A 20,514-nucleotide genomic window follows, 5' to 3' on the forward strand; every position below is an offset into this window, starting at 1 on the left:
CAATGTGCCACATATGAAACTTATGGGATGCAGCGAAAACTGAACTTAGAGAAAAAATTACAAGGTTACCTGAATACATTAGTAAGCAAGAAAATTAAACAGCTAAGTGTTCAACTCAAAAATCAAAGAATAAAATTTAACAACAATTTTGATTAGAAAAGAAATCTCTTAAACTAGAAATAGACCTGATAATGGGTACCTACACCAAACCTACTACAAAATCAAACTTGATGGTAAATTATTAGAAGAATTTTCTTTAAGATAAGGAATAAGACAAGAATGCCCACTACCACCTCTATTATTGCAGGTCTTAGTAAGAAAAATATATAAGTATAAAGCTCAAAAGGAAAAACTAATGCACAGACAGACTGTCTTCATAAAAAAAAACTTCAGAAAACCTATTAGAACAAAAAAAATCCATAAAAATTAATTTAACAAAAGATCTAAAACATCTTTATAGATATAATTATAAAGCTATCTACGAAAAGATATAAGCCAAACAGATGGAAAGATAAACGATGTTCATGAATAGAAAGAATTAACATCATAAAGAAGGCAATTCTGCCTAATTAATCTGTGTATTCAGTGCAATTCAGTCAAAATCCCAGTGGTATTTTACAAAATTTGATACACCGATGCTAAAATTTACATGGAAGAATAATGATATAAATTTCAAGAGTAATCTGTATTGCAAGAAAAATAAAAAGGGGAAGGGGAATTTATTTTTGATAGATGGTCAAGGAAGGCCTGAGAAGGTAACAGGACCAAACATCTGAATGGAGGGAGAAAGCAAGTCTTTCAGATGGAAGGAATAAAATTAGATGACTATAGTTCATACTGTAAACTAAAAAAAATTCCTGATATATTTAATAAAGTCCTAAATGTGAACAGTAAAACTTATAACCTTTAGAAAAAAAAAAATAGGAGACTGTTTCTAAGACATTTGGATAGGAAAGAATTTCTTTTTTTAATTGAAATATTGTCAACATACAATATTATGTTAGCTTCAGATGTATTACATAATGATTTGACATTTGCATACATTATGAAATGATCACCACAATAAGTCTAGTAAATATCTATCACCATACAAAGTTATTACAATATTATTAAGAATTTCTTGGTTACCAAAGGGAAAAGGTAGGGAGGAGGGATAAATTAGGAGTTTGGGATTAACATATACACACTACTATATCTAAAATAATCAACAAGGACCTACTGTATAGCACAGGGAACTCTACTCAATATTCTGTAATAATCTATACGGGAAAAGAATCTGAAAAAGAATATATATATGTATATGTAAAACTGAATCACTTTGCTGTACACCTCAAACTAACACAACATTGTAAGTCAACTATACTCCAATATAAAGCAAACATTTTTAAAATATATTATTAAGAATTTCTTAAAGAAGGCACAAAAAACATACGGTATAAGAAAATTCAGACGAATGTGACTTCATGAAAACAAAAGTTGCTTTCTAAGAAAACATCCTGAAAAATTAAAAGCACAAGTCACAAGCTGGGAGAAAATATTTACAATGCACATAACTGACAAAAAATTAGTATCCAACATATAAAGAACCACTGCAAACCAGTAACAAAAAAAGAAAGAAAAAGAAAAGGAAAAGAGCAAAGGCTACTCCCAAAGTAAGCATCAGACTTGTATAGTCAACATGGAAATAAATTAAACAAAAACTAAAGAGGCTACACAAGAAAAGCTATAAACTGTCATTGTTAATGTTTATTTTGATACATAAAATAACTTTTCCCAAGTCAGTTCTGCACAAGAATTTTAAGTTTTATTTTTTTTAATGTATTCAATTACTTTGTTAGGGCCAATTTAGCTGATGATAGGTTCGAAACTATATCCGTGGTACTACGCTGCAGAAAGAAAACATCAGTTCTGGTTAAGGTCTACTGAGAAATCTGGGAAGAGAAAGGAAAAGTTTAAACTATTTTGAGATGTTCTAACCGACTTCAGTCTTATTTGAACTTTGCCAAGTATGAGGTATCCAATCTCCTACCTAAAATAAAGACATTGCCCTAGTGTTGCTGTGGTTACTTAAAATAGATGTTAAAATATAAATAAATAACAGTCTTGATCTAGAAAGAAGCCTTCCATAGAAAGGGGATTTGTGGACACAAGTGGGAACACCATTTAAACTCATAACCTGTTACAGAGCTCCCTCTGCCGGCCCAGAGAAAGTACAAGGGCCCTGACACTGACACAGAACCTCTCAAGTCACCTCAGGAATGTGCCCTTCAAACAGTGAGGGCAAAGTTCTTCTACGGTCCTTATGCAAAAAAACCCAGTGACACAGACCAACAGGAGAAGCCTTCCAAAATCCCCAAACTGATATTTTATCCAGACACGGGTTTTCAACGTAGTGTGGACAATGGTTTACCTCTATGGTTCTGACAGGGGTTCTTGGGGACTCTCATAAAGCAATCAAATCCCACCCCACTCTAACCCTCCCTCCAACTGCAATCTGATTCTTTATGGTAGATTCAGATATACACAACCAAAACATATTCCCTCAGATGTAACAAAATCATCAGAGGCTGGTTCCCTTTGAAAACCTTGTGCCCTTTGTGTCTGGAAATCCTGGGCAGACACAGAGCGAGGCTAGGTACTCAAACAACCAGCAAGGGGCACTGCAAGCTGAGACTTGCCATCAGATGCGCTTGTAACATGAGCCTTGGTCCTGTCCCTTAACAACTTAATAAAGGGGCTCTGCTGAGGAGCAGGGTAATATAATGGTTAAGAGCATGAGCTTTGAAATCAAATGTATTTGGCTTCAGGTCTTGGCTCTTCTGTTACTATGTAATCACCAGCAAGTTACTTAGTCTCTTTGCAATTCAGTTTCTGCTTCTGTGAAAGGCCGGGGGTGGGCTGTGAAAACACCACACATCATGGTTGTAATGATTAAAATATATGAAATGCTTATAAAGGATTAAGCACCGCACCTGGTAGATATTAAGTGCCTAATCATTAATGATTATTATTAACAGTTATAATGTCTATCCTCTTAGGTATAATAAATAATTTATATATAAAAAACAATTGTTTGACATGTACATGCTGCTATATTTAAAATGGATAACCAACAAGGACCTACTGTATAGCACAGGGAACTCTGCTCAATATTATGTAACAACCTAAATGGGAAGAGAATTCGAAAAAGAATAGATACATATATACGTTAAAAAAAAAAAAAAGAAGAGAAAAAAAACAACTGTTTCTTAAAAAAAAAAAAGTTAGCTTTGGAATCCCCTCAAAAGCCAGCACCAGTCTTACCATGAATTTTGATGGGTTTTATGTTACGGATCTAATGCCCATTAACATAAGGGTAGGCTTCCAGAACAAATCAGAAGTTCAGTAGAATGAAAAGACCATAGACTTCGGAGTTCTTTGAATTCCCAGCTCCCATGTTTACTAGCCATGTGACCATAGCAAATGTTAGCCACTGAAAAAATCGCAATGGCTGGGTCAAACAGCTGATTAGACATGGCTCAAAAAGGAATTACAGAATTAGAAGATGAATCCAGGGCTAACACCCAGAAAGTGGCACAGAGAGATTTAAAAAATGGAAAATATAAAGGAAAAATTGCTGTAAAGGGAAGAAACTAAGGATACTGATAGCTGCTATTAATCCTTGTGGAAGGTAAACTGGCACAAACTTTCTGGAGGACAATATGGCAATACCTGCACATTAAATTGTTCAAACACTTCTGGAAATTTTTCCTAGGAAACATTAAAAGGAAGGCAAAATTTATATGTAGGATGTTCCCTGCAGAGTTATTTGTACTAGTGAAAAACTGGAAACAACCAAAATGCCCAGCAATGGGTAAATGACCAAAAAACACTGTTAAGTGTGATAAATATAAAAAGGACTATGCAACAACATGAAAAATGCATATGCTTATTCAGTAGAAATTAATCAGAAATTAGAATACCTAAGCAAATTATTACCATATAGGAACTATACAGGCATATGGTCAAGAACAGGAGTTCTTTGCTGGAGTGAGAGGACTTAGGGGTGAACTACTTCCTTTTGTAACAGTGCATTAATACTGTTGTAATACTGTTGGTATAAATAATTTTTAATACAGTAAATGAGAATAGAGGCATTTGAAATATCTAACTTTTCTAAGGTACTAGGTGAAACCCTATTTATTTTCACAAATTTTAACCTGTAGAAACTTCAGTTCTATATTAGTCATGAGTTATATAATTTTTATAAACAATTAGAGCTACCAGGGACAAGGAAAATAAAGAAGATTAACAACTCTTTATTTTTATTGATTAAGGCACTGAGGCCCATACAGGGAAAGAGAATTGTCCAATGTAACACAGATAGTTATTATCTGAGCCAAGCTTGGTCAGACAGTCTCCTTTAAATGTTTAGAAATCAATATGAAGAAGTGGTCTAATGTCTGAGATCTGCTTTAAATTAATTCAGTTTGTTATTCTCTTTGGCGGAGAGCTGAAATATAATGGGCAGTGAGTTATTTTCGAAACTGGTTATATGTCCACAGGGGTCATGATATTATTCTGTGTAACTGTATATATTTTCATTTTCCATAATGAAAAGTTTCAGTAGCTCCTAAAATAATGAGTAAAGATCTCAGAATTAAGTGGCAAATCTATCTAACTTGTGACTCAAAACTGAATTACAAGACCTGAAACAGATTGTGAACTAAGTTTATTTAATGTCACTTAGCTGTGGCTGTTGAAGTTTTTAAATGGGTTTTTCCCTCATGACTATAATAAAAGATGCATGTTTCTCATTAGACATGCTAAAACTATCCAAGCTCAGAAACTGAACAAACAACCCACTAAATTAATGAGCACTTAAAATACGAAAATTACATTTGGAACAAAATTAATTCTTTAAATTTAAAAAGGTGGATTTTCCATAACACGTACATGCACAACACATGTTTAACGGGTCAGCCTAGTTATATTACACAGGGATTATAATCATCTGCGTAATTAAACCCTTTAAAACAAGCAGAAGATATAGCATTCCGAGTCAACAAAAAGAAGTCAGCAGCTCACTGCTGCAAAACAAACCTTCCTAACAAATCACACGGGCTAGCTACTTAAAAGAGCAAAAGAAAAAATAAATTTAGTACGTATCATTCACTCGATAATTTACGTAACACCAAATCTTGAGTCCAGGGGATGAAACATACTGTAAGAACACATTTTCGATAAGAATTTAAAGAGACACTAACTAGCAGGGAGTGACAATGTTTTAATGCACTCTTTGTAAATATCCATTTTTAAGGCCATAAAAAACGGTGCAAGGAGGAAGAAGGGAGAAAAAAAGGATTCTTAAGGCAATGCAGAATTCAAAGTCCCAATTTACAGGATACACTATGATATCGGCAGTATTTTTGGTGGGATTTTTTTCTCTGATAATAACTCTAGAAAATAATTTGGAAAATAAATAAAATTTAAAATACCTATAATCCCATTATCTACTTTTAATATTTGGTTTATTTTTCTCTGGCCTTCTGATTGGTTTTTTTCAGTCTTTTTTCTATGCACATATTAACATGTTAATTTATCTTTTTACTTTTGTAAAGCTAGAATATAATTTCTCTATATCTTCAATTATTTTCTTGGGCCAAATTCCTAGAAGTGGAATTTACTGAGTGAAAGGTTTGAATTTTTTAAACTCTTGATATGCACTACATTCCGGAAAAGTTAGATCAATTTACACATCCATCAGCAGTATTACTACTCTTTCACCATTTGTATAATTCTGACCTGAAGCCAAACACACATGATGAGCCTTGGCCCCAAAATAGAAAAAAGAAAACAAGAAAACCTTTTCCCTTCAAAAACAAAGGGTTGATTATAAATACACAGACCTGGAAGGTGAAAATTCAAGGGGGCTGCCTGAGATCTAAAGCCCTGGAATGGTGTGTTCTAGCCACAATAAACCAGCTGCAGTTGCCCTGAACTCACTGCCACTTGGACTTTGTGGACACGGCTCCCTCTGCTGGAACATCTCCACCCACCCTACTCACTGCCAACCTTCCTGCCTTTTTCCTCCAGGAATTTGTCAGTAATCCCCAGCCTAAATTAAATACTCTTCCACTCTGCTTCGCCAACACCCTCAGATTACCTCTGTTTTAAAGCCCATTTCATATGCTGAAGTGTAATTAAATGGTCTGTCCCCAGACTAGACAGTGACTTCCTTCAGGGCAAGGACTGTTTCTTCATTCCCTGCTGTATCCTCAGCATCTAGCAAAGTACCTGGGATACAGTAGGCACTGAAGAGAAATTTATTGAATGAATTAATCAATCACAAAGCAGTACGTCTAAAGCAGGAGTTAGAGAACTTTTTCTGTCTGTAAAGGATCAGACAGTAAACATTTCAGGCTTTGGGGGCCACACGGTCTCAGTCACAACTGCTCAACTCTGCCTTTGTAGTGCAAAAGCAGTCATAGACAATAGCAAATGAATGGACATGGCTGTGTTTCAATAAAACTTTATTGCTAAAACCAGGTGTCAGGCCAGATTTGGCCTGTGGACATAGTTTGCCAACCAGTCCCTGGTTTCGAGGAAGAAATTCTAAATTTTAAAAAGGGAAGGAAAATATTACTTATATGTGGAATCTAAAAAAATGGTACAAATGAACTTATTTACCAAACAGAAATAGTCACAGATATAGAAAACAAACTTATGGTTACCAAGGGGGAAAGGAGGGGGGAGGGATAAATTGGGAGATTGGGATTGACATATACACACTACTATATGTAAAATAGATAACTAATAAGGATCTACTGTATAGCCCAGGGAACTCTACTCAATACTCTGTAATGACCTGTATGGGAAAAGAATCTAAAAAAGCGTGGTTATATGTATATGTATAACTGATGCACAGCAGAAATTAACACAACATTGTAAATCAACTATATGCCAATAAAAATTAATTAAAAATAAAGTAAAAGAAAAAAGGAGGGCTTCCTTGGTGGCACAGTGGTTGAGAATCTGCCTGCCAATGCAGGGGACATGGGTTCGAGCCCTGGTCTGGGAAGATCCCACATGCCGCGGAGCAACTGGGCCCGTGAGCCACAATTACTGAGCTCAATTACTGAGCGTGTCTGGTGCCTGTGCTCCGCAACAAGAGAGGTCGCGATAGTGAGAGGCCCGCGCACCACGATGAAGAGTGGCCCCCGCTTGCCACAACTAGAGAAAGCCCTCGCACAGAAACAAAGACCCAACACAGCCATAAAAAAAAAATAAAGAAAGAAAGAAAGAAAAAAGGAAAGAAAAAAAAAGATGATGAAAAGATCATAGAGACTTAATGCTTTAAACCTACGCAAAGCTCAGGCTAAATTGTACGTTTAGAACTCAATTATTATTACCACTTTGTACTCCCAAATTCCTTTTCTCCATGACTTGTTCTGTAATGCACAGAGTAAAGGGAAAGGAAACAACTGAAGGGAGAGGAGAGGATGGCCCTCTTCAACGGGAACTGAGCACAGGTGTTAGACCTCAGTCATAGGCCAAATAAAAATGATCAACAGCATAAGAAAAGCAGCAGAGATGGGTTTACACTAGAAGGGATTGGATAGGACTCTTCAATTTGTACATTCACCCTTAACAGATTGACTGAGAATTGGTAAGTCTGGTTTAGACACACAGAGTATCGTGAAAACAGACTGAAGATAATATGTATGATAAATAGCTCAGAATTTCACTACACTTTGAATTATGCATCAAAACAACATATGTGCTACGTAGAAGTAAAATGTATAATAATGAAAGCACAAAGGAGAGGAGGGAGAAGCAAAAGAAGATATGCAAATGACCAAGAAATACATGAAAATATGCTCAAAAGCATCAGTCATTAGGAAAATGTAAATTAAAACCACTATGAAATACCACTACACACCTACTAGATCGTCTACATGTACAAAGCCTGCCCATACCAAGTGCTGGCCCAGATGTAGAACCATTGGAACTATCATACATTCATCTGGGCAATATAAATTAAACAGTCGCATAATCACTTAAATCAATAACAATCACTATAAATTAAACAAAAATAAAATAAACAATCACTTTGGAAAAAAGAAACAAAAAACAAATGTATGTGCTCACCTCCACAGATCAAGGAAAAGAAGGAAAAAGTGACAACATTCAACGAGAGAATGGCCGTTCAGGTTTGAAAGTCAATCCCTTCTTGTTGTTGATGCTTTCCTGCCTCTGATTCCACATGCCGGCTTCCTCCCTCCCCGAACCCTCCACTGCTGCCCCAACCCTCCAACACTCTTACTCCTTTGCTTGTGACAACAGACAGGAGCTTCAAGACTGAGTCCACGTGGACCACGAGAATCTGCTCGCTCTGGAATGTGCGTGGTCTGCCTGCGAAGTTAGTCTGTTTAATCAGAGCCTTACTTTTCATAGTGCCTTCCTCTTCCTCCTCCTCTGAGTTGATCACCATGGTGCCCAGCTGAGACGGCAACGTGTCATCGTGTTCGATCATAGTATTGGCCCCATCACTCATGGTGCTGGCTACTCGGACGGTGCCCATCTCGTCCCCTGTTGCTCGGACCATCGTGCCAGAATCCATTTCATCCTCCTCCTGGGAAAGGACGAAATCTCAAATGAGGGCTGATTAGATCAAAAGATTGAGTTTTCTGTATGTATAGCTGATTCACTTTGCTGTGGAGCGGAAGCTGACAAACCATTTGAAGCAATTATACTCCAACAAAAAAAAAAAATTAAAAAAACAAAAGATTGAGTTTTCTGAATTACTCTTACTCATCTTGGTGCAAATATTTCTGGATTTGATGCTTACTTGGGTTCTAAACCCAACTTGTAGAACCGAGAGCACTCTTTTTTTTTTAAATGAGTTGCCTGTCTTTTGATCACTGAGTTTACGAGCTTTTTTTTTTTTTTTAACTTTTGAGTTTATTTATTTATTTATTTATTTATGGCTGTGTTGGGTCTTCGTGTCTGTGCGAGGGCTTCCTCTAGTTGTGGCAAGTGGGGGCCACTCTTCATCGCGGTGCGCGGGCCTCTCACTGTCGCAGCCTCTCCTGTTGTGGAGCACAGGCTCCAGACGCGCAGGCTCAGCAACTGTGGCTCACGGGCCCAGTTGCTCCGCGTCACGTGGGATCTTCCCAGACCAGGGCTCGAACCCGCGTCCCCTGCATTGGCAGGCAGACTCTCAACCACTGCGCCACCAGGGAAGCCCAAGAGCACTCTTTTTTAATTGAACTATAATTGATGTACCATATTATATATGTTACAGGTGTAAAAGACATTGGGTCACGATTTTTAAAGGTTATACTCCATTGACAGTACTCTTACTATTCAACCAAAGAAGATCATCCATATGTAAAGTCTACATATTTAGTATGGATCCTAGACGCCCCAAAAGGGCATGGGAAAATCCAGTCTCAGACCTGAGTATTCTCTTTCCCGAATAAAAAGTTAAACTGAAGAAAAAATATGGAGGCAAAAGAATAAAATGTGGAAGCGTCTGAGGAAGCACTGAGAGACGAACAGACACAGACCCAGCAAGCCTCTAGCAAGCCCTGGTCCCAGACAGGACACGGTCAGCAAGAAGAGCCTCCAGTTCCAGGTGGAACCCACATCTCCAGCTCATCTTACCTGGCTGGCAATCATGAAATAACAAGCACTGATGCCCGAGGCCCACCACAACGCCCGCCACTGCCACTCACTGAGTTTTCTTCATCGTCCTGGTCCACCTCCCGCTGCTGGGCTTCCTGGCGTTTCAGCTTCACGTCCATGGCTTCGTTAATTAAATCCCGCAGTATGGACACTCCTTTGGCACTCTTGACAAATGGGTGCTTAGCAAGAAAGTTGAAGACGGTTTATATGGCACCAGTGCCAAAACACTGCCTGGCACACAGTAGGCACTTGACAATCTTTGTTGACTCTATCAGTGAATCTAATCTTTCTCTTTATGCTTTGGACTACAGCTAACCCACACTTGCTTTATAACTGTCAGCAGGTGCATTCAGGCTTTGCCCATCTTTTCTGGCTTGGCTGGAATGTTTCCTCCATTTCTCTCTACCAACTCTGGAGATTCTCAACAGGCTGGCACTGCCCCCTAGAGGAAGTTCTATAAACATCTTGGGAGCTTGTTGCTACAATGTTTGGAGAACACAAACTACATGGGACATAGGAAAGGGGGCAGGGACACAAGTAATCCCATAACGTGTGGAACAGTCTTACACAACAACAAACCATAGCACATTCTCCATATCTTTAAAATGTCTCAGAGTACATATACACTTTGATAAATAATGCTGACGAACTTTTTCAAGAGATAAGCAAAAAGTCTAGTAATTTGGGAGGTGATTTTGGAGAGGGGGCTTAAGCGGAATAAAGACATTGTTTAGAAATCACTGAATAGTTTACTCCTCCTGCTTATTCTTTCTATTCAATGTCCCATAGCATTTCCAACTATGTACTTAGGTAAAAAGGATTTTAGTGCCAAAGTGTAGTTACTACAGAAATACTAAAACTGGTCACTAATATGTAACAGATGTAGGCCCCAATATTATTCAATCTGCAAAGATACTTGAAACACAGGGATATTGCTGACTTTCCTTCATAGAAATAGTTTAAAGTTTTTAATGTTAATACCATCTTATATTTTTGTTGTCTGCCTTTGTAACACAGTAAGAAATCTATACTGTGAAAGTTACATGTGGAAATTCTTTTTTTTTGGGGGGGGAGCATTGCCTGTTGTTTTCCAAACTTATTCTGACATTGTCCTCAGTGTTTATCTGTAATCCATTCTCTGTTCCCCAGCACCCGTCAGAGGATATGGGCTCCAAGGTCTTTGCAAGGACCCTAGAGGCGGACAGTATACCTCAACGTGTGGTAAGATCGAAATACAGACGATATCTTGTCCATAAAACTGCATCAGTACCCCATCCAGGCAGGAAAAGAATTTGCCACTGCTCTTAGAAATAAGACCCAGCTCGTTTGCAAGAATATCATATTTCCTTGTTCTCGCCACTGGGCAAGTCTATAAGATCATTTCCCTCCTCTTATCATATATAAATGAGTCTGCCCTGTTATTACTTAACATTAGATTTCTGTTAGTGTCCATACACTCATTTTCCTGTGTTTCTTGAATGGAAAGGTTTCTGTTCTTCTTACTGCTCTTAAATCTAAACTCATTCATGATGCTAGATACAGTTGTCTCATTAATTCATTATGTCTATAAATTGAAAAGCTGGAGCATTTCTATATTGACATTTGTATTATTATAAATTATTATTCTTATATTTCTCCATCATAGCACCAACATTACCCTGATTCTTTTTAAACTTTGGGCATAAATAGATTTTAGCATCTATGAGTTTCATTCCAAAAGGATTATAAATGTTATATAAATGTTAAAAAAAATATGTATTGGTTATAAAAAGGGGGCATTGGATCTGACATGACTGAAAACCATTGGCCTAGCTCAGTAATAATAGCAGATATTTGTCAAATCTATTATATACTATCTTTAATATGCATAAAGCATTGTTCAAAGTCATACATATTATATCACTTAATCTTCACAACCAACATATGGGGCAGGTACTTGATTTCCACTGTATAGATAAGAAAAGTAAAGTAACAGAGAGGTTATGTTACTTGCCCAAGGTCATAGAGCTAGCAAACAGGGAGCCACGATTCAAACCCAGGACAGGCTCCAGAATCCAAGCTCCTAACTATTAAGCATACTGCCTGCCAAACCCCACCCATCCTTCAAGGCCCAAGCACACAGGTTACCTCCTCCAGGAAAGCAGTCCTGGTATCTCTAGTCCAAAGTGGCCTCTTTCCACCCTGAGCTACAACAGCACCTACCATTGATCCCAGTTCTCTGTCAGAACTGGGTATCTTTAATGGCACTCCTGCTTTGGGATCAAAAAGACTTAGGTTCTAATCCTGGCTTTGCTGTTTACCAGCTGAGCGGCTCTAAATGAGTTAACCTCTCTAAATCTTCATTTTCTCACCTATAAAAGTAAATTAATATCCCTCTCTCACAGGGTGTATGTGATGATTAAATGCCACAACATGCAAAGTATCTAGCACACAGTAGGTGCTCAATAAATGTCAGTTCCTGTTCTCTAATCCCATAGAGCCCTGTATTTTCTTATTATCTTGTTCAATGATTTAACTTTATTCTCTCTGTCTTTTCTAAGCAGTTACATTCAAAGGGAATATTTTATACCTCTTTACCATCTCCATGTAGGTGGGTTAACAGCATCTTTTGGTCAGCCTGTGAATGAAACAGAAAGAGGCAGCACCCCAGGGTGATTCATACCTGTAGGAGTTGAGTGGCCGTGGCTCTCTGCTCAGGGCTCTTTATGAGACACTGCTTCACAAAATCCATGAAGCTATCTGACCACAGTTCTGGCTTTCGGAATGTGGGAGGTGGGTTGGTAGGAATCATGAAGATTGCCTAGTTTTAAAAAAAAAAAAATTTGGCAAAATAAAAGTGATGCTCCAATAAAAATGTGACTGGAAATACATTTAGAGTTTGGTAAAATGATTTTTCTCTTCTCCACTACAAGCCCATCCAAATTACAACAAAAATCCAGGTATCTCAAAGTAGATCACTATAACAAATATAATAATAGTGAAAAAGTTTGAAATATTGCAAGAATTACCAAAATGTGACACAGAGACACAAAGTGAGCAAATGCTGTTGGAAAAATGGCGCTGATAGGGACTTCCCTGGTGGTCCAGTGGTTAAGGATCCGCCTTCCAATGCAGGGGACGTGGATTTGGTCCCTGGTCAGGGAACTAAGATCCCACATGCCGCGGGGCAACTAAGCCCACACGCCGCAACTACTGAGCCCGCGTGCTCTAGGGCTGCGTGTCACAACTAGAGAGAAGCCTGCACGCTGCAACAAAGAGCCCACATGCCACAACTAAGACCCAACTCAGCCAAACAAATAAATTAATTTTAAAAAATAGTCTTTTAAAAAAAAAGAAAAAGAAAAATGGCACTGATAGACTTTCTTAACACAGGGTTGCCACAAACCTTCAATTTGTCAAAAACTCAATAGAGTGAAGCACAATAAAATGAGGTATGTCTGTATTATTTATTGAGTTTCCAATAAAAGAGGTACAGCTTTTTAAAAACATAAAACTCTTTGCAATAAGCAGCTTAAATTATATTCTTTAAATCTAAAAATATAATGAGTAAATCTTCCCACCCTTCTCCACTTCTGCCCCCCCAAAAAGACAGGAGCTTATCTCTGGGCACATGAATACTTTTTAAAAAACTGTTAAGTCTATTAATAGAAGGACTACTTAATCAGAAGAGAGGGGGTGCTGAGTTGGGCAGTATGGAGAAGACTACAGAGCCGCTGAAGAAGGTAGGGTCAAGGTCTTGTAACAGTGCTATCATGAGGGGTTCTAGGGGTGGGGAAAGCCTGGAAACTGCTTAGCGTAGCAACACTGAAGGAGTTTCAGTGGAGACTGAACCTATGGGCCCTTCATACTCTAAAAGTGGATGGAAGTTGGAGAGTACAGAGCCGCTAGAACTTACACATGTAAATACCTATAAGGGCCAGGCAGGAAAAAGACAACAAATGAATCAGACTGGGTGTCAGTGACATGAGTTTAAAAAAATAGTCTACTTTCTTCTCAATACTACTATAAAAAACATTAGAGAAAACACTGCAATAAGTGATACTTGGTGAATAGGGAATCGTGGAGACTGATAAAGTGGAAAGCCCATGCCCTGTATAAAGGAGAGGACTGCTGCTCAGCTCCAGTTAGTGTTGTTACGTTAAAATGTGAGCACCTGAACTATTAAAAACATATACACTGTACAAGTCAACCACGCATCTCCTGGCCCACGTCCTGCCAGAGGGCTATTAATACACAACCTCTAGAATGGAGAGGGGTGGATTACACTTGACTTAATTAGTGACTACAACTAGTGGAAGTGTATCATCATCTGGAGGCTAGACTGACACTTATCAATTATTTACAATTAATTCATTTATTGTTTGGTACCTAACCAAGTAAGTCATTTAACTAAGTTTCTAATGATCACCGGTAACTAACCACCCCACTGGTTTTCTGCCCATTTCCTTACCCTCATTGGATGGATATCGGCATATGGGGGTTTTCCTTCAGCCATTTCTATGGCTGTTATTCCCAACGACCAGATGTCTGCCACACAGTTGTACCCAATTTCCTGAATCACTTCTGGAGCCATCCAAAATGGTGTTCCTATCACTGTATTTCGCTTGGCCATGGTATCCTAAAATAGAAAGGAGAGAGATCAACACTAAGCAATAAAACTGTTGAGAAAAAGAGTCCCTTCCAACAATAAGAAATGTCTTAGATTTGAAATACATACACAAACCATACTCAAGCATGATTGATCAAGCAAGTCACAAAAGAAATTCAAATGACATGGAAACATAAAAGATTCTCAATCAATTATTAAAACACAAAAAATAATCAATCAATTAATGAAACACTAAAATGAGATTGATTACTAATAACTATTGCTGATAATAACATAGATTAAAATACAAAATACAGGCACTAAAATACAATGTTATAGGAGCATAAACTGATACAATGTTTTAGTATGCAACTTGGCGATATTTATTAACTTTATATGTCCATATCCTTTGATTCAAATCTATTTCTAGAAATGTGTCCTATATGTAAGTACCCCAAGATATATGCACAAGTAGTGTAGAAACATTTGTAATAGAAGGGGGGGAAAAAAGAAAAAAGGAAACAACACAAATAACCAACTAAAGGAAGTAAGTTAAATATAATAAATATCCATACAATGAAAAAAAAGGACCTAGATACACCTTTCTGACATGGAAAAAATGTACAAGACACATTGTGAAGCAAAAAACTTATGTTCAAAATTATATATAATACAGCCTTGTCTTTGTAAAAGAAAAACAATGATCAGAACAACAATAAAACAACAACCAATAATAATAAACATTGTTGTTATATGGACAGCAAAAAAAAATCTCCAAGTAATATACACCAAACTATTAACAAGAGTCATATCTAGAAGACAGAATTACGAAAGACTTTTACTTTCCATCCCGTATAATTTTGTAAAACTCAGCTGGATTATGTGAGTGTGTATTACACGTGCAATCAGGAAATTTTAAAAAGAGAAGATTTAAAAAAGAGAAAATATGTGTGTACATATATATGTACATATATGATTTTCTTTTTTATAATATATATATATTTTTTATATAATATTATACTGTATATATATAGTCTTACTTTGGGGCTTAAATAATATATGAATATAGTACACATGGGCAAATAACTACTTGCATACTTTCCCAGAATAGCATGGCCCTAATGAAAGAGAACCTTCCTAGAATTCCTGTGTTTTAGGAAGAGAAGGATTTTAAACAGAACTAAATAGACAACAGGACTTCCCATCATCATCACCGATGTTCCTTCTAAAATGGCTATCACTTAAGCTAGGTTATGCCAGTCAGGAGCAAACAACAGGTAATATTTTTAAATTGATCTCACTTTGTCAGTCCTATGTAAAAAATTAACAAAGGAACTAACTTACTGCTTAAGTCATTTCCTTTGCTCTGAAACTTCAAATCTGCACCATTCAAGTGGTGATAGTCAATGTTGTTGTCAAGGATTATTTCCAATTAGAAATGGATATCTGGATAACTAAACATTTTTTGAACATTAAGAGTAATGAGTAGATACTAACCTAACTAGATCTGTATTACAAAGTTATATTAGTATAGTAGCATAGCAATGGAAAATATTAAGTCCAGAAACAGATTATGGTATACAAACACACACATACACAACCCTATATGTATATAAGTGTATAATTTGAAGATATGATTAAAACGTCATTTTTAAATCAGCAAGCAAAGGATAGATTATGGGGGGGAAAAAGCACTGGGCAACTGTCTATTCATTTGTAAGATTCTACACTTAAATTCCTACCTTATGCTTTCACCAAAGTAAGTTCAAATAGGTTGAAAATTTAAATACAAAGAACAAAATCCAAAAAGTACTAAAGGAAAGTATAGATGAATAGCTATACAATGTTGAAGCAGAAAAGGATTTAAAGCATAACATCACGAAGATGGCAATGTTTTCCAAATTGATTTACGATTCAACACAACCTCAACACAATTCAATTCAATCCCAACCAAAATCTCAATGACGTCCCAGTGTTTGTGCTTTTACTGTCATATCCAAAAAATCACTGCCAAGACCAATGCCAAGGAGCATTTTCCCTATGTTTTCTTCTAGGAGTTTTTGGGTTTCAGGCCTCATATTTAGGTTTTTTAATCCATTTTGAGTTAATTTTTGTGAGTGGTGTAAGAAAGGGGTCCAGTTTCATTCTTTTGCAAATGAATATCTAGTTTTCCCAAGACCATTTATTGGAGAGACCATCTTTTCCCACTGAGCATTCTTGGCTCCGTTGTCAAATATTAGTTGACCGTATAAACATGAGTTTATTTCTGGGCTCTTGATTCTGTTCCATTGGTCTATGTGTCTATTTTTATGCCAATACCATCCTGTTTTGATTACTTTAGCTTTGTAATAGAGTTTGCAATCAAGAAGTGTGAAACCTCCAGCTTTGTTCTCCTTTCTCAGGACTGCTTTGGCTATTTGGGGCCTTTTGTGGTCCCATATGAATTTTAAGATTGTTATTTTCTATTTCTGTGAAAAAAGTCTCAGTTACTAAATGCAATTGATATTTTAAATTGTGATATCTTTTACACAGCACCAGGAGAATTTTTTTTCAATTTGGTTTCCTTATTAAGATTGTAATTTAGATAATACTGTTTAGTACTGTTTACTTATGTGCTAACAACAAAATCTTTGGAAGGGCCCACAAATCACAGTATGGAATAAGTTCCTGAGCTTTTTTTTTAAAATATCAAAGCAATTTTTGTGCTGTTGCAATACCTATGAAACTCCCTAACATGTTCCAGGCAGGTTTAAAATTTTTTAAAATAAAACCTGTATATAATACCAGCTCTAAACAAACAAACAAACTATATATGTATATATTTTTCTACTACCCAAGAAAAATGACAGACAACATTGTCGCAAATTTTAGTATATATCTGTCCAGAACTCCTTCTATTTTTCTACACATATTTCACACATATTATCTGATTTTACAAAACCAGATAATTTTAGACTTCCTGTTTTAAAACAAGGTTTATTTCATTGCCATGCACTACTGAGGTAGGGGGAAAATCAAGAGTCTGTATTTTGGAACCAAATGAGGGGAGCGTTTTCAGTAAAGCCAACTGCCACCTGGAGGCTGAATGAGATGACATTCTGTCTTATTCAAGGAAAGCCATTTAGATTTAATTCTTCTTCCTTTTATAAATATGATGATGTAGTCCAGTAGAATGTAAACTTCTACTCCATTATTCCCTGTTTTAGTTTTTTTCTTTATCAAAGCTAAACAAAGTTAAACTATGGGACCTGAACTCCAGGAAAGGATCTAAAATAACCTACCAGCTCCTTTGTAACCTATTGGTACATTTTTAAAGTTTTTAAAATTCAATTATTTCAAATATTATATTTTTAAGTAAATAAATACAAGGAACTTCTTCTCAAGAAAGACCTGAAAGTTACCTACACAAGTAACATTTTTACTTACTGTAAGTTGACCTGCTACCCCAAAATCCGCAAGTTTGGCATGACCTTCTGTATTTAGCAAAATATTTCCTGCCTTGATATCTCGGTGTATTTTTCTCATAAAATGAAGGTATTCCAGTCCCTTAAGTGTTGACTGTAATATTGTAGCTATTTCATCTTCTGTTAACTGAAAAAAGAATGAGAAGTTAAAATTCTATTAGTTTACATCAGCAGATTTGAAAAAGGAAAAAAAAAAAATAAGACCCAAACTCCTTTCCTAGAATATACGACCTTATTCAACATGTAAACAGCATTTGACAGCTTATAATACCATCGCTACGCTGACCACTCCCAAAGTTATATTTCCAGCTCAGATCTCTCCCCAAATATCAGATTCATATATTCGCCCACACAACACCTCCAAATGAATACCTAACAAGCATCATAAGCATAACATGTCAAAATCAAATTCTTTATTTTTACCACCACCCTATCCCTTTCTTTACCACCCACTCACCTATTCTACTCTTCCCACGGTCTTCTCTCTCTCAGTAAAAGGCAATTTCATTCTTCCAGTTGCTCTGGCCAAAAACCTTGAGGTCATCCTTGGCTCTTCTCTATCTTCAAAATATATGCAACTATATCCTCTGTAATCACCCAGATCCAAGCCACTATCATGCCCTGCCAGAACTATTCTAATAATCTCCTAACTGGTCTCATTGCTTCTGCCCTTGACCCTCTACATTGTATTTTCCACACAGCAGCCATAATGAACCGTTTAAAATGTAAGCCATATCTGCTCAAAATCATCCAGTGGCTTCCTACGTCACTCAGAATTAAAGCCAGTCCTCACCAAGGTCTTACCTTATCTGGCTCCCAGCTACCTTCATCTTCTATCACCTTCTACCTTGCTCATCCTGTTTCAGCCACATAGGCTACCCTGCTATTCCTTGAACACTCTAAACACACTACCACTTCTGGGTCTTTTTATCTGCTGTTCTCTCTGCCTGCAGTGCCCTTCAACTAGATTTCTGGATGAGTTGGTCCCTTACTTCACTATCTCTGCCCAAATGTCGCCTCATCAGAAAATCAGAGAGGCCTTCGCTAGCTCCCTCCATTCCTAGATCATTCTCTATCCCCTTATCCTACTTATTGGTCATTGCAGCATTATCACCACCTGACGTACTATACATTACCTGTATACCTATTTATGTGACGTCTTCCCTATTAGAAACATAAGCTCCATTTTAAAATCTCTTTGATTTGCTTACTATTGAATCCCTAGCACCAACAAAGCCACCTAGCACACCGTAGGTTCTGAAAAAATATTTGCTGAATGATGATGAGTAAACGTAAGCAAGAATGCGGGAGACTGACAGAATATCTGATCAGTGCAATGCTGACTTTGTGCTGATCCAACCCCAGTCCTAAACAAACTCAATCAACAGACTCTCAATGAGTCCCCTTCTGACAAACAACTCATATTTAGAAGGGAATATGCTGTGGTGCAAAAAATATGCAATTTGAGATTAGAAAGACCTAGTTTTTACTCTTGGCTCTACTTTCTAGTTGTGTGACTTCAGCAAGTTATCTAATGTCTCTTAGTCTCAGTTGCTCCATCAATAAAATAGGCAAATCACCTTTCTTCAAGATCGTTATGAAAATCAAATGATATAGTAAAGCATGTAGGAATCCATGTTGTTTAATAACTATTACAGAATCAATCAATCAATCACCAAATATTTAATAAGCACCTATTATGAGCCAGGCACTATGCTAATAATATTAAAAATAACTAACAAATATTAAGCATTTCATCTATGCTACGCACTACTTTTATAATCTCACTTAATCCCTATAAAAATCGAATGAGGTAGGTACTATTATTATCATCACCGTTTTATAGATAATGAAGGTGAAGCACAGACAAGTAATTTGTGCCAAAGGTCACAGAGCTAATAAATGACAGAGCTTTCATTAAAATGCAAGCAAACACTATTGGCACAGTGGCAAGCAAGAGTTTGGGGTACCTTCCGTGGCCAAAGAACAAAGTTCATGACTTACTAACTCCTTATTCTAACCAGCTGAGCTAATCAGTTAAGGTAGCACTGCCCAACAGAAATATAACGTGAGCCACAAATATAACTTTTAATTTTCTAGTAGCTACACTTTAAAAAGAAAATGAAACAAGCAAAATTAACTTTGATTGTATATTTTACTTAACCATATTTATCCAAAAAATATTATCATTCCAATATAACAAAAAGTTAAAGATTTTCTATGTTCTTTTTTTGGTAATAATACTTCAAAATCTGGTATTTTATATTACAGCACATTTCAATTCAGAAATTGAATTGAACCCCACAGGGGCTAGCTATCAGGCTGGACAGTGCGGAGTTAAAACATTTCGCAAAATAATATGTGATAGTTAAAGATTAGCACTAAATAGTTAAAAATTACATGAATGTAATAAACTAATATTAAAACATCAAAAAACATCAAAAGCATCATTAAAATTAATTTTGGATTGTTTTAAAATACCTGAAATAAAATAACTTCATGCTGCATATAAGAAACCTTGGAACCCAATTTTTAATTCAATAAATTAATTATTGAAGCTTTGGGACTTCTTAACATATGTCTTACGTTAGGATATTACTCCTAGCTAAAGAACATGCTATTTAATTAGACAAACACACTAACTCTGAATAATGTAAATTAAGAAAAGGATATAGTAGTATGGATAATCCAAGTTAAAACTGAGTTTTTAAAACACTCCCACCTTATAATTTGTATAGCACCTCACAATTTACAAAGTATTTTCACAAAATTAAATTAATTTTCAAAATTCTG

At 36.5% G+C, this 20,514-nt stretch overlaps 1 protein-coding gene across 2 annotated transcripts in view; it reads right to left on the reverse strand.

Moving 5' to 3' along the window:
• The window catches only part of STK4 (serine/threonine kinase 4), a 94,311-nt gene that overhangs the window by 52,296 nt on the left and 21,501 nt on the right, over positions 1–20,514 (reverse strand). For both annotated transcript variants that reach the window (XM_068565814.1, XM_068565815.1), the window contains 5 exons: positions 17,684–17,848; positions 14,120–14,287; positions 12,332–12,469; positions 9,720–9,848; positions 8,428–8,614 (listed from right to left, as the gene is read on the reverse strand). In XM_068565814.1, the coding sequence (XP_068421915.1) occupies positions 8,428–8,614; positions 9,720–9,848; positions 12,332–12,469; positions 14,120–14,287; positions 17,684–17,848 (787 nt within the window). The remainder of the gene's footprint in view (positions 1–8,427; positions 8,615–9,719; positions 9,849–12,331; positions 12,470–14,119; positions 14,288–17,683; positions 17,849–20,514) is intronic.

The sequence above is a fragment of the Eschrichtius robustus genome, chromosome 16 (genome assembly GCF_028021215.1).
Source record: "Eschrichtius robustus isolate mEscRob2 chromosome 16, mEscRob2.pri, whole genome shotgun sequence".
Classification (NCBI taxonomy): domain Eukaryota; kingdom Metazoa; phylum Chordata; class Mammalia; order Artiodactyla; family Eschrichtiidae; genus Eschrichtius; species Eschrichtius robustus.